Below are 14606 nucleotides of genomic sequence, written 5' to 3'. Positions count from 1 at the left end.
TTTTCAGTTTTAAGGTCATAGTCACCTTGACCTTTGACCTTGTGACCCCAAAATCGATAGGGGTCTTCTACCAAATATGGACAATCATCCTATGAAGTTTGAATATTGTGTGTCAACTGGAAGTTAAGTTATGCTCCGGAAACTGTTTTCAGTTTTAAGGTCATAGTGACCTTGACCTTTGACCTTTTGACCCCAAAATCAATAGGAGTCTTCTACCCAATATGGGCAATCATCCTATGAAGTTTGAACATTGTGGGCCAAATGGAACTTAAGTTATGCTCCGGAAACCAAATTGCTAACGGACGGACGTACGGACGGACGTTCCTACTGAGTTGACATTATGGGGTTTTTTCTTTGATCTCCTTTGATCTCTAAAACCACATAAGCAACGTATTTGCACCCCATAAGCAACCTTTTTCCTCTATCCCGATTGAACATGGATATTCACCCCACATCGTCATTTCAGTGAGCTCGGCCGGACGGACGCCAGGGGGTATAACATAATATGCCCTTTCGGGCATATAAAAATCAATGACCCTAGGAACGGGGCCAATTTTGACACCAGGGCTCTTATTTGAACAAACTTGGTAGACGACACCCATTAGAAGATGTTTCATGCTAAATATCTTAGCTCTAGCTCTTTGGGTTCTTTAAAAGAAGATTTTTTAAGTTTTTACTATATGCAATATAGGGAAAATCAATGACCCCCTGGGGCGGGGCCAATTTTGACCGATGGGCTTTTATTTAAACAAACTTGGTAGACACTCACTAGAAGATGTTTCATGCCAAAAATCTAAGCTCTAGCTCTTTGGGTTTTTAGAAGAAGATATTTAAAGTTTTTTCATTTGGTTGCAATGGCAACCAGAGTTCTGCATGGAATTAAATTCTTTGAACAATTTTCAAAGGTGACCACCAAAGGAACATTCCTGTGAAGTTTGGATGAAATTGGCTTAGTGGTTTATGAGGAGATGTCATTTAAAGTAAAAGTTTACAGATACCGGACGGACGGACGCCGGATGAAAAGCGATCACAAAAGCTCACCCTGTCACTTTGTGACAGGTGAGCTAAAAAGAATAAGTCAGAAGTCAGTATCGTAAAAAACATTATAACAACAGCATTAACGCTGTTAATTATCTAATACCAACATTAAAGCTGTTAATTACAAATTAATAACTTTTATTAGCAAGGAGTTAACAGTAAACTAAATGACAGGCTTTCCAGCTTAATTAGAGAAGACGGTGTAACCCATTGTTTGTTTGCTAATTTTTGACGCAATGTGATCTTTTTGCAAGCGATATACGAATGTACCTTGTAAACACAGCAGATTTGACATCCTAAACACAGAGTTGAATGACGAACATACATAATTATGTATGGACAATACACAGTGGATAAAAAAAATCGCTGTATGATGTTTTGCGGTTACAGGCACATGTCACCTTCTTTCCTGTGAATTTATAAACGTACACTGTATATATTCACTTTGACTTGTGCTGTTCTTGAGAAATCGGGAAAAACCGCTTGTTTACCAATGGTACATGTTTAATTCCCAGCAATTAACCTTCTTACTACTCTGTAATAATACCAGTATCAGCATAGACATCATTTGTCAAGAATTTTGTATAATTGTTGAAACTGTACATAAGATTCTATGGCTTTTGCATCTTCTAAAGGTTTTTCTAAATCCGGAAATTTTTGATACTTGTCATCCGGTAGATGTCTTTCAAAAGCTAACTTCCATGGATCGCCAGCGAATTTGTCTAGCATGATATTTAGAACAGTCTGTAAGTAAAATACCCTAGAACTTCTTGCTTTCCGCCTAAAATAAAAAGGAAAATAGAATGATATTATAATGTTACATATGCCGCAATAATTTGACATATAGTGAGTTCAGAACATGTAACCATTATGATAAGTCACAGAGATAACATTTAAAAATATAATGCTTTTCTCAAAGCAATTATTACTTCCCCTGGCAACCATTTTGAGGATCATTGCCAATGCATCATATTCTAAAAATTAAACTAGAGCTCCATGAGTCGGATGTGTCCTCTTGTGAACAGTATAGCTGTCACTTAGGCATTTTCTTCTTAAATATAGGTTATTTATAAGCACCACTCTTTTGTGCACTGCACTTCTTCTCAATAAGACCTATCATCCTATGAAGTTTCAAGTCCATAAATTATATTGTTTAAGGGAAATGACCCAGACAAAAATAAAGTATGAAAATAAACAAAGGGCAATAACTAAAAAATTAAGAAGCGCAGAGTAACGAATTTTGTGCACTGGACTTCGGTTCACTGACAGAAGCATGCATACTAAATTTGGAGTCAATATGACTCATAGTGACTGAGTTATGCCCCAGACAAGCCTTAGGGGCTGCCACCGCTGATAACGCCACAAATGTAACCCTTTATATGTCGCCTTTTCAAGGCGACACAATAAAAGCTGTATGACCAAAAGTGAAAAAAAATCTATATTTAGCACCAGTGACCTTAAACTTTACTCAAAGTTAGAAGACCATCCACATTACTGAGGAAAATTGGATGCAATATATGCGCCAAGGGGACAGGAAAAAAACCTATTCTGGTTGGGGACCATCAAAACCAGACAACAGCCCTGAAAATGCCTGATTTAGTCTTTTTTTCTTTGTTCAGTGGTTGTCGATCTATCAGTTGCTTTTTTATCAATAGTAAATGCATGTTTCTTCTAATTAGATTTATTTCAACCTGCATAAATGGTAATATCTTAATGTCTATTTCAAGAATGTTGTCTTTGAAAATTTGACCGTCAAGAGTCAATATCTGACCTCTTATATTAGCTATAATTATTTGCAGAGTAAAGAGTAAAATACCCTAAACTTCAGCATTTGCTGCTGAAATATTGTATATTGTGTTAACAATAAAAATTGAAACACACAAGCTTTTATAGAACAAGAATGTCGAACAACAAATATACCCCCCTTTCTAGCCATTGACTCACATAATTGATAATTTTACTACATAAACTTGCCAAAAATGGGTACATGCGGATACCATTTTGACATTTTAAGGTCCCTGTGACCTTGACCTTTGACGTAGTGACCCCAAAATCAATAGGGGTCATCTACTAGTGATGACCAATCACTATGTGAAATATGAAGACTTTGTGATACATATTTTTCAAGATAATCAGCGGAAACCATTTTGACATTTAAGGCCCTTGTGACCTTGACCTTTGACCTAGTGACCCCAAAATCAATAGGGGTCATCTACTAGTGATGACCAATCACTATGTGAAATATGAAGACTTTGTGATACATACTTTTCAAGATAATCAGCGGAAACCATTTTGACATTTAAAGCCCCTGTGACCTTGACCTTTGACCTAGTGACCCGAAAATCAATAGGGGTCATCTAATAGTTATGACCAATCACTGTGTGAAACATGAAGACTTTTTGATACATACTTTTCAAGATAATCAGCGGAAACCATTTTGATATTTAAGGTCCCTGTGACCTTGACCTTTGACGTCGTGACCCGAAAATCAAAAGGGGTCATCTACTAGTGATGACCAATCACTATGTGAAATATGAAGACTTTGTGATACATACTTTTCAAGATAATCAGCGGAAACCATTTTGACATTTAAAGCCCCTTAGACCTTGACCTTTGACCTAGTGACCCCAAAATCAATAGGGGTCATCTACTAGTTAAGACCAATCACTGTGTGAAATATGAAGACTTTGTGATACATACTTTTCAAGATATTCAGCGGAAAACATTTTGACATTTAAGGTCCATGTGACCTTGACCTTTGACCTAGTGACCCCAAAATTAATAGGGGTCATCTAGTAGTTATGACCAATTACTATGTGAAATATGAAGACTTTGTGATAAATACTTTTCAAGATAATCAGCGGAAACCATTTTGAAATTTTAAGGTCCCTGTGACCTTGACCTTTGACCTAGTGACCCCAAAATCGATAGGGGTCATTTACTAGTTATGACCAATCACTATGTGAAATATGCAGACTTTGTGATACATACTTTTCAAGATAATCAGCGAAAACCATTTTGACATTTAAGGCCCCTGTGACCTTGACCTTTCACCTAGTGACCCCAAAATCAATAGGGGTCATCTACTAGTGATGACCAATCACTATGTGAAATATGAAGTCTTTGTGATTAATACTTTTCAAGATAATCAGCGGAAACCATGTGGTCTACCGACGGACAGACCGACAGACCGACAAACAGACCGACATTAGCAAAACAATATACCCCCTCTTCTTCAAAGGGGGGCATAATTAAATCAATGCCATGTGTGGACAATATAAGCATTTTTGATACCCTCCTTGATAAGCCTTAGATATAAGTGTCAACATATTCAGAAATAAACAAACTAGATTTTTAGTTAGGAGAATACCCTGGCTGTACTGAACAAAGTTTCAGATCTCTTACTTAAAATTTATGAAATCTGTATGGAAAAATGTTCAAAAAGTGTCTTGTTGATGGTCTTCTACCAGTAGTAGTGGACCCATCTCTTGGTATGAAGCCACTGGCTGCTAAGAAACAGTCTTATATTTTACGACTGATGGACGGACAGACAAAGTAGAGATTATATGAATATAAGCTGAGGAGTGTTTTAAGACACCTACCTTACAAATTGATCTGCCGGAAGACATCCGTAAGGGATACCTAGCGAGACTGCTCTTTTTAGTGACCTTTTCCGCACATGGGTACCCCCTATGCCTCCAAGTACAAAAATTGTATCATCGTCTATCTCTTCAGGTAAAATATCTGGTCCTTCAGCAACTAAATAGAACAGACGATCCCGCGGAAAAACTTTGTGAAAACTTTCTTGGTGAAAGTCAACAAACATGTTTCTTTTCATTTCTAGCATTCTAACCAGTATCTCATTCCTGTGAAAACTAGTGAAATGTAAATGACAAGGCTGACGATGCTCCAGGTTACAATTATACATGTTTTCAATTTGCCGTGCTGTTTCAAAGGTTTCGTCTTCATCAACGGATTGATAGTCCATATCTAGAACAACAGGTCTCCCGTGAAGTAAAGAGTGCATTCCCTTCCAATGGGATAAATGATTTTTCATAAAATAAATACGCTGAATGATCTGTAGATCTTCTTCATCACATGGGCGACGTAATTTGTTGTATACTTCATTTCTAGCTTCCACAGTCAATCGCCTTTTCTTCTGACGTATAAACACCTTTGTCAAATAACGATCAAATTCCTCCTTAGTCTTTACAGATGTTAGAATCACTCTCCAATCATGTGCACTTAGCTCTGAAGGAGTCTGGAAAGTAAAATAGCAAATTAATAACAGAGTTAAGAAGTAAAGTACCTCACCTTTTTGATGACATAATAAAAACAGTAAACAAGAGCTGTCAGTAGGACAGCGTGCTCAACTATTCTCAGTGCTTGATAGTAAAACAAGAACTCTGCGAGTTGGATGTGTCGCCTTGTGAATAGTATAGCTGTAACTTAGGCATATTCTTCTTAAATGTAGGTTATCCATAAACACAACCCTTATATTGTAAATGTACCTTGAACTTTAGTGGCATTTGAATTGATTGTAACAATGTTACATCAGGATTGATGTAGCTTGAATACTTTTATTGTGTATGAGAATTGGCCCTGACAAAAATAAAGTATAATAATTTACAAAGGGCAATAACTCATAAATCATGAAGAACAGAGTACCGGTTCTTGTGTACTGCTCTTCTTTTCAATAAGATCCATCATCCTATGGAGTTTCAAGTCCATAGCTTTTGTAGATTAGGTGAAATGGCTGGGACAAAAATAAAGTATTATACTCAACAAAGGGCAATAACTCTAAAATCATGAAGTACAGAATGCTGGTTTTTATGCACTGCACTTCTTCTCAATGAGATGTATCAACCCATTAAGTTTCAAGTCCAAAGCTTTTATAGTTTAGGAGAAATAGCACATACAAGAATAAAGAATGAACATTAACAAAGGGCAATAACTCAAAAAAATAAGAAGTGCAGAGTGTTGGTTCTTGTGCACTGCACTTTTTATAAATGACATCTATCATCCTATGAAGTTTCAAGTCCTTATCTTACAAAAGTTTAGGAGAAATGGCCTGGACAAAAATAAAGTATGAAAATTAACAAAGGGAAATATAACTCAAAAATTTAGAAGCGCAGAGTAACAGTCTTTGCGCACTGCAGTTCTAGTCATTGAAAGAAGCATGTATAAAAAAGTTTGGAGTCAATCCCACTTAAAGTGATTGACTTATGGTCTGGTCAAGCCTTAGGGGATGCCGTTGGCATCGCCAGCACAGATGCGGTTGACAAAAGTAACTCCTTTATGTCGCCTTCTCAAGGCGTCACAACAAGAGCCTGGATAATATAGAATTTTCTTAGTTCAAAAAAGGGCCGTTATTTTGTCAAAATCCATGTTAGAATTGTAGTGATTGAACAATAACCTCACACATGTATTATGCTCTTAAATATGTGTGTGAATTACCAACCAATTCACTGGAGTTGTGGAGATACCAACTTGCACACAAAAACTGAACAATGCCCCTTTTTTATCTATAGCATTTCTTAACTTGTCTGTATGATATTTATATAGAAAATTCTTGAAAATTTCCACTTGTCTACACTGAGGCTTCGGGACAAATATACAAAAATATTGTTAAAATATAGAAATGTCATTGTTTATGAAATTATGAAAACTTGAAAAGTCTATCCTTCACCCTTGACTTTAATGGCCAATATTGAATATAAGGTCAAGGTCTTATGACGCATAGCAAAATGTATATCAACTGTTCAAGTTTATATCACTGTTGAACATTAAAAAAAATGTTTTCAGTCCCCTCAGCATAAAAAAAAACCTCAGTGGAGTCCCCTTTATGACACCATCTTCTTGTAAATTCATACAATTTATATAAAAATAGTTGCTTTTATTTATCCAAGTGAAAATAGTTGCTTTTATTTATCCAAGTGATGCCAAAATAAAGTACTGGAATTCACCGAACTTCAAAACACAGTCATATTCAATACATTCACTATGTCAAGGGAGGTAATTAATACCATGATTTTTGTCAGATGCTCATCTGAGTTGCCCCTCTTTGCTAACATCAACAAAGGGTCAGCCCCTCTAAGTTAACATGAACATCTGAGCTATTGATTGTTCAATTAGGATACCAGTAGAAAAAGAAAATTGAGAAAGAAAATGTGTAAATTGTGCAACATAAAAAAAGGCACATGTTTCAGTTACATATGAAAATAAATAAAAAACAGCATTTATTATATACTTATAAATGAAATATTGAGAAATATTGATGAAATAAAATGCATATTTTCATTTTCCGTATTTTCACTGTAAAAATTTATTTTTCACTGCAGTGAAACATATTTTCCGTATTTTCACTGGTGTCTTGCCGGACTACTTTCTTTTAAATTCTGTCAGTACACAAAATTTAAGGAAAAGTATTTCAAATTTTATCGCAAAAAAAACAGAAAAATGTATATAATAAACAGAAAATTCAAGTTTTTTCTATAAATACATGATTTATTTTCATCTTGTGGCATGAAAATTACCATATTTCACTCATGGCTACCGCCACTCATGAAATATTTATTTTCATACCACTCGATGAAAATAAATCATGTATTTATAGAAAAAAACTTGAATATCCTCTATTTACTTTTACTTTTCATGATCTAAATATATGGTGATAAAACATTTGAAACAAACAAAAACTCAAAAATATTGCGGGTCATCAACATTGTTTTCCCTCCAAGTAACCTTATTTTTTTTATTTCAGGTAATTGCAAGGGCAGATAACTTGCACATAAATGTCAGACAAACATTAATTTAACCACTTATTCAAGTTTTTCATTTATCCTTGGTTGCAGTACAAAATTTCATGGAATTTCGATAAAAATCTAATTTTGAGAATGAAAATTGTTTTAAAATAGGTCATTTTTTTTCTTTAATTTGCATAGCTTTAAATAAAGAAAAAAAATAAACAAACTATTAATAACAAATCATGAAATTTTACACAATCACTTGAGAGGAAGTAAGCTACATGAAAATTAGAACAAAATAAAGCCGTGCTAATCTTGATTATTTGCCCTTGAAATAAGCAATGTTCAAGTTGATCAAGAGCAGATAACTCCAAAACAAGGATGATATCCCCCCACACCCCCATTTTCTTATATTCTTTTCATCTAAATTTCTCTGTTATCATACATTTATTTTAAGATCATGCACAGTTTAATTAATTCTGTAATGTAGTTTTCATTATGCTATTTAACTCTATGATTTACTGCAAATCAGATTGTAAATCTAGATAATATACATACATTTTCAATACCCTCAGCCACTCTAATAGCATACAGAACTTCTAGTTGTCTTTTTCTTTCCAACAGATGACTGTCTAGGCCGTCAAGAAATTTCTTTCCATTTTCCTTAGATATAGCTTGTAAATAATTGATCATATATTTTTCTACATAAGGATCCTCAATATATTTGCCGCTTTTTGATTTCTGCTGAATGAACTGTACTGTAAAATAAAAGTTATTATAAAACAGAACTGTATACAACATATGTTCACTTCTCACTTAAAAAAAAAACTGGAACATTACAGAATTAACAGTGATTTTTATTTTGGTTGATTTCAAGGCCAAAACTGTGGGGCGTCTGTGGCCGAGTGGTTATGATTGTTGACTTCAAACCACTTGCCACTCACCACTGTTGGTTCGAATCTCACAAGCTAGCTTACGGAACATGGATGGTTCAACTCAGATGCCGATTTGTGCCTGAAGTAATGCACAGAAGGGAACCAGAGGTCTTCCTCAATCAGTAAAGTCATCATATGACTTTAACTCTGTTGGTGTGATGTTAAACCCAACCAAAAAAGAAACAAACAAAAACAAAGGCTAAAACAAAACTGGGTAATTTAATTACTCCTTTAAATATTAAGAAATACCAACAAACATTTAAAAGACCGAAGCCTGAAATCCATTCAATGCTTTGAACTGACTGGGAGGTAAAGATACATATCATATTTTAAAGCACTTGGCATGGAAGTTTCTGAAGAATTATTTTAAAGTCTGCTAGTTTCCTTATACAAGTAAATGTGCCTGGAGTGACCTGTACTGAGACAATTTTTAACCCAAAAGGTATAAACTTTGCTGCAGTTTCTTTTTAAGGGGATATTTAGGTGGGGCTAATGGCTGTCATTGAAAAAGCCCGATATTGATATATCAGCAATATTCAACAAAAGGACCTGGTCAGACTGCACAGATTGGCTCAGGTGTGCAGACTGGCCAGTGGCAATGGGATTTTTATGCTTAATTACCTTTGAATCCCTCCAGTCTCCTCACAGACTTGTTGCATTGTAAACACAGCCTTCTACACAAAATGTTCATCTTTGACTTGTCCTACCTGTAAAAAAAGGATATTGGTAAAATAGGTACGTTCTTTTCAAAGCTAAAGAACTATATGCATATGTAAATGCTACCTCAGCCTACCTGTATGTACATGCACTAAACAGGAAAATTTATTTTAGAGGGTCACAAATTTATTCTTTGAGAAATCATCCTTGTTAAATGAAACAATTTTTGCATCAATAAATTTTAACACTACTTCCAAGTTGTTTTTATATAATAGATTTCCCATGCTGAAAATAATTTAATTTTGAAATACTTTACTTTCTAGGTCAATCTTTTCAGAGCTCCAGATATTTGTTTTCGAAAAATAGTTCACAACACCAGACTCACCTTAATTTTATTATTTTTTAAAGTTTTGATTTGACTTAAAAATGTAGATTTTTGCATTTAGACCTATTTTTACTCACTAATTTTAAAAATATTTTTTCTTACTTATAAACTTGTAACAGGTTTTTTTTTTTAACCTTTTACCTCATATAGATGCCTCTTCAGCTTTTCACCCCCTCCCCTTTTTGAGGCCTTAAATAGTGAGAAAATCCCTCAAACACTGCTTTTTGTTTGAGAAATGCTATTGAAAAAAGTGATCAATTTTACCGCCCCCATCAAAAAGGTATGTCAAGGGGGATGATGTGTCCCCTTCTGATTGGGGGTTTGAAGGGGGGTGCACCCCTCATTGCCAAGAAAATTTTGGGCATTCGAAAGCAAAAACTAGCCTAAGGTCGACCTTAAGGTAACATATATCCAACGCTGAAAAACCTTTTACTCTATTTCATTCCATTTAGAAGTTGCAGCACTTTAAATCAGTTTTGATGGACAATGCAAAAGAGTGACTTTTGGCAATTTTGAGACGTCCCACGTTGCCATAGTAACAGGAATTTTACGACTAAGCACGCTGTTATAAAGTTTATGGTCCTGTATTAAAGCATTTTTCATTGTTTCATACATGTAGCAGTTCGAACTTGTAACAGGAGGCTTTTCAATGAAAATGGCCATTTTACACAATATGCTCATGCTGTTAAAGGTTAAGCTAAAATTTGGTACTGTAGGTGTGAGTTAAAATAAATTGGTATTAACAGGCCTTTTTTCTTCCATTTTGGGAGAACGCCTCATGGCGAATTTGGGAAATATGTGTCATAAAATTTTCCAATTTAGGAAAAAACTTATCGTGAAATTTGCCAATTTGGGAAAATATGCTAGCATTCAAGGTGTTACAATTGTTAAAACAAGATTGCATTTGAGAAAAATGCTATGCCACCGCATTAATACCTAAGCTCTAGGCCTTTTGGGCATTTACAAGAAGGTATTTTAAGTTTTTGAAGCCTTGTACCTTGTACCTACAGACAATAAGATTTTTTTATTTTTTACTATATGTATATATTGAAAATCAATGACCCCCGGGGCGGGGGCAATTTTGACCCCAGGGCTATAATTTGAACAATCTTGCTAGAGGTTCACTACACAATGTTTCATGCAAAATATCTAACCTCTAGCATTTGTCAATTGCTAGAAGAAATTTTTTTAAAGTTTTTACTATATACATATAACGAAAACCAATGACCCCCGGGGCAGGGCCGATTTTGACCCCAGGGCTATAATTTGAACAATGTTGGTAGAGGTCTACCAGACAATGCCTTATGCAAAATATCTAAGCTCTAGGCTATTTGGGTCTTTACAATAAGGTATTTTAAGTTTTTACTATATGTACATATAGTGAAAATCAATGACCCCGGGGCGGGGCCGATTTTGACCCCAGGGCTATAATTTGAACAATCTTGGTAGAGGTCTACCAGACAATGCCTTATGCAAAATATCTAAGCTCTAGGCCTTTTGGGTCTTTACAAGAAGATTTTTTAAATTTATTCTTATAATTCCTTTTGGTTGCCATGGCAACCAGATTTCTGCATGGAATGAAATTCTTTGAACAACTTTGGAAGCCCTTCACCCAAGGATCAATCCTGCCAAGTTTGGTTGAAATTGGACTATTGGTTTTTCACAAGAAGATTTTTTACGTTCACTATATAATCTATATAACAATGACCCGGGGCGGGGCCTATTTTGACCCCAGGGCTATAATTTGAACAATGTTGGTAGAGGTCTACCAGACAATGCCTTATGCAAAATATTTAAGCTCTAGGCTATTTGGGTCTTTACAATAAGGTATTTTAAGTTTTTACTATATGTACATATAGTGAAAATCAATGACCCCGGGCGGGGCCGATTTTGACCCCAGGGCTATAATTTGAACAACCTTGGTAGAGGTCTACCAGACAATGCCTTATGCAAAATATCTAAGCTCTAGGCCTTTTGGGTCTTTACAAGAAGATTTTTTAAATTTGTTCTTATAATTCCTTTTTGTTGCCATGGCAACCAGATTTCTGCATGGAATGAAGTTCTTTGAACAACTTTGGAAGCCCTTCACCCAAGGATCAATCCTGCCAAGTTTGGTTGAAATTGGACTACTGGTTTTTCACAAGAAGATTTTTTAAGTTCACTATATAATCTATATAACACACACACACACACACACACAAACAAACACACACACACACAGGTGAATCGCTATATGCCACCGCATCGCAGATGCTGCGGTGGCATAATAAATCTTAACAAATCTTACTTAAACTGTTCAGGTTTTTCTGTCATATCAAAAATACAAGGACAGAAAATATATACAAATGTAAAACTGATATCAATTAAAAATCCTGTTTTATTCACAAAACATTAATATATTCCGTTACGCTATTTCGTGACACCAAAATTGAAAATAAAGTACCACGTCTTTCAAATTGCTGACTTTTAGATTGGGAATTTTTTTATTGGATTGGGAAAAAAACATAATTTGGATGAAGGATGGGGCCAATATTTGGACCCGTGGGATAGGGGAAAAAAGGCCTGATTAAGAAGAAATATCATATACTGCGAATTCACTTATATTCGTGGGCATGAAATTTCGTGGTTTTATCAAAACGGGCCTTTTCGTGGGTTCTTAAATTCGTGGATTTTCATTTTCTAGTAAAAAAAAAATAATAACCGTCGCGCATTTTTACTTACCGCGTGAACATATCTTTACGTTTCACACAACGCTTGTCAATAATCTAATCCTTGCCTCTAGGCATAACATAAAGATAGCAGTTACTGCCGATAATTGACTGCAATTAACACATCTAGATGACATGATATGCAGCTCCATTCTACACACTGCCCCTGTGATTCGCCGATGTAACATTGCATAATTTATACGACCCCTGACACGTTTAAACCAGCAAGTTTACACCCTGAATCGGTCTTACTATATTTGACAGTAACTACACGCAACATAACATCGACTGTGTAAATTTACATGCATATAAATTAATATGAGTGAATAATACGAGATTGTGTGGATATATTAAGAAGTCGGCAGCGTCTTTGATGTTTACGGAATAGCAGTCGCACAATTACAGATTAAGATTTAAACTGGATCATTTAAAACGACAAAACGATGTACAATACATCCGTTTTAGTGATTGTTTATTATTTTTTGTGTACTTTCCTTACGTCATTAATATCAAAGATTTCTTTAATTCTATTAACAATTAATGAGAGCAAACTGACAATTTACATTAGCGCTAATTATTGCACTGGTTTCCCATTTTTACTCGATTATGTCAAGTATTCTGGATTACACAATCAAGTAGCCTAAAACAATTAAGCAGTCTCAGTGATGTGTATATACGACCGAAATTCAGGACATATAGTCGACTTTGCTTTCAAGTTTTTTAAATATTGCAAACCTTAACTATTTATAGATTTAATCTGCCACTAATCTGATTATCTGTATACCATCATAACACAATAATCGACGGAAAAGCGGCGACGCATGTATAGACTAGAGACATGGTTAGAAGTAATTGTTGGGATAAAATTTCGTCGGATCTTAAATTCGTGGATTGACCTACCCACGAAAACCACGAAAGTTTGTGCCCCACGAATAATAATGATTTTACAGTATATAAACAATACAACCACCTGTAGTTAAAATATATTGACATGGCAAAGCTAGATTTTGGTTCATGGTCAGAATCTTGCTTCAAGAGGTGAGATGTTGCCAATACAAAACAAATATCTCATTTGATAATACAGGGCTGCAGATAACATGCGTATTTGCGTTATTGCCCAATTAAAATGTCTAAAAACCCAATAGAAATAATATCTAAGGGTAATAAAAAGTAAATAAATTCTTATTTATGCAAACTACAATGTACATTTGAACTGGTGTGTTATGACGTAAATTATACTTAACGCGTACATCAGGCAGATCATACTGTTTCAGACTGATTTAACCTTTATATTATATCAGGCAGCTTGGAAATCTCCTAGGCCAATGAACCATAAAGCAAAGTAGTAAGTAGCTTTTTTATAACCATACAAAACCTACAACAGTCTATACAATGAAGGTCAGAAATTTTGGGTAAAATACATGAACTCGTGCTTTATAACCCAAATTGGTTAGAGGGGGTAGGGTAAAAAATACAGAAATAACTCAAAGAAAATAGAAAAAACCCAATAGATCACAAAACAAGGGGTATTTACCCAATATACACAAAATGTTATCTGCAGCCCTGATAATAAGTACTTCAAGTATCTTAAGATTTGGCACGCCAGCATATTATGTTGACTAAACATGAACTTAAGTAAAGAAAGTATGATAAGAGGGGCTGAAAAAGGCATATATGGCACAAAACGGTACCACAATTCTTTTTTTAATGTCACACCTTCACAACAAGGCGGTGTGCACAACTTCAACTTGTCACACCATGATACAGATAATGATATTTTAATAGATCCCTATAAATCTAGAAAATGAATCTCTAAAAAAGGACTTAGCCCTTCCATACACTGGGTTGTCACATGTTTTGTTTGGTCTGGACCTATTTTTGGTCACATTTTATGATTTACTGACCCTAAAGGCCTAATATAGAGTCCTTGAACCATTACACATCACATTTTTTTCCATCAGCTGATCAGAGCCTAGGATAATTCTACAATGTGTTATGCAATTTTCTCAAAATAAAATCGAGATACATAAAACTTATTGACTTTACATCAATATGCATATATTCAACCTTTTTCAGCAATTTTACTAACCTTTAGAAGTCCCAACACATTGGAGTGTAATTCTCACGAATAAATAAA

At 34.9% G+C, this 14606-nt stretch overlaps 1 protein-coding gene across 1 annotated transcript; it reads right to left on the bottom strand.

Moving 5' to 3' along the window:
* Positions 1-728: 728 nt before the first annotated feature.
* On the bottom strand, positions 729-14580 carry LOC132717091 (tRNA methyltransferase 10 homolog C-like). Its single transcript, XM_060700487.1, has 5 exons — positions 14559-14580; positions 9341-9426; positions 8343-8542; positions 4641-5299; positions 729-1819 (listed from the first exon to the last, which is right to left on the bottom strand). Exons 2-5 carry the CDS (start codon positions 9408-9410, stop codon positions 1603-1605), a joined length of 1146 nt encoding a protein of 381 aa, XP_060556470.1. The 5' UTR covers positions 9411-9426; positions 14559-14580; the 3' UTR covers positions 729-1602.
* Positions 14581-14606: the final 26 nt, after the last annotated feature.

The sequence above is a fragment of the Ruditapes philippinarum genome, unplaced genomic scaffold (genome assembly GCF_026571515.1).
Source record: "Ruditapes philippinarum isolate M1 unplaced genomic scaffold, ASM2657151v2 ctg4898_1_1_1_1, whole genome shotgun sequence".
Classification (NCBI taxonomy): Eukaryota; Metazoa; Mollusca; class Bivalvia; order Venerida; family Veneridae; genus Ruditapes; species Ruditapes philippinarum.
The sequence above is the reverse complement of the archived record's forward strand: the minus strand, read 5'-3'. Positions and strand labels throughout refer to the sequence as shown.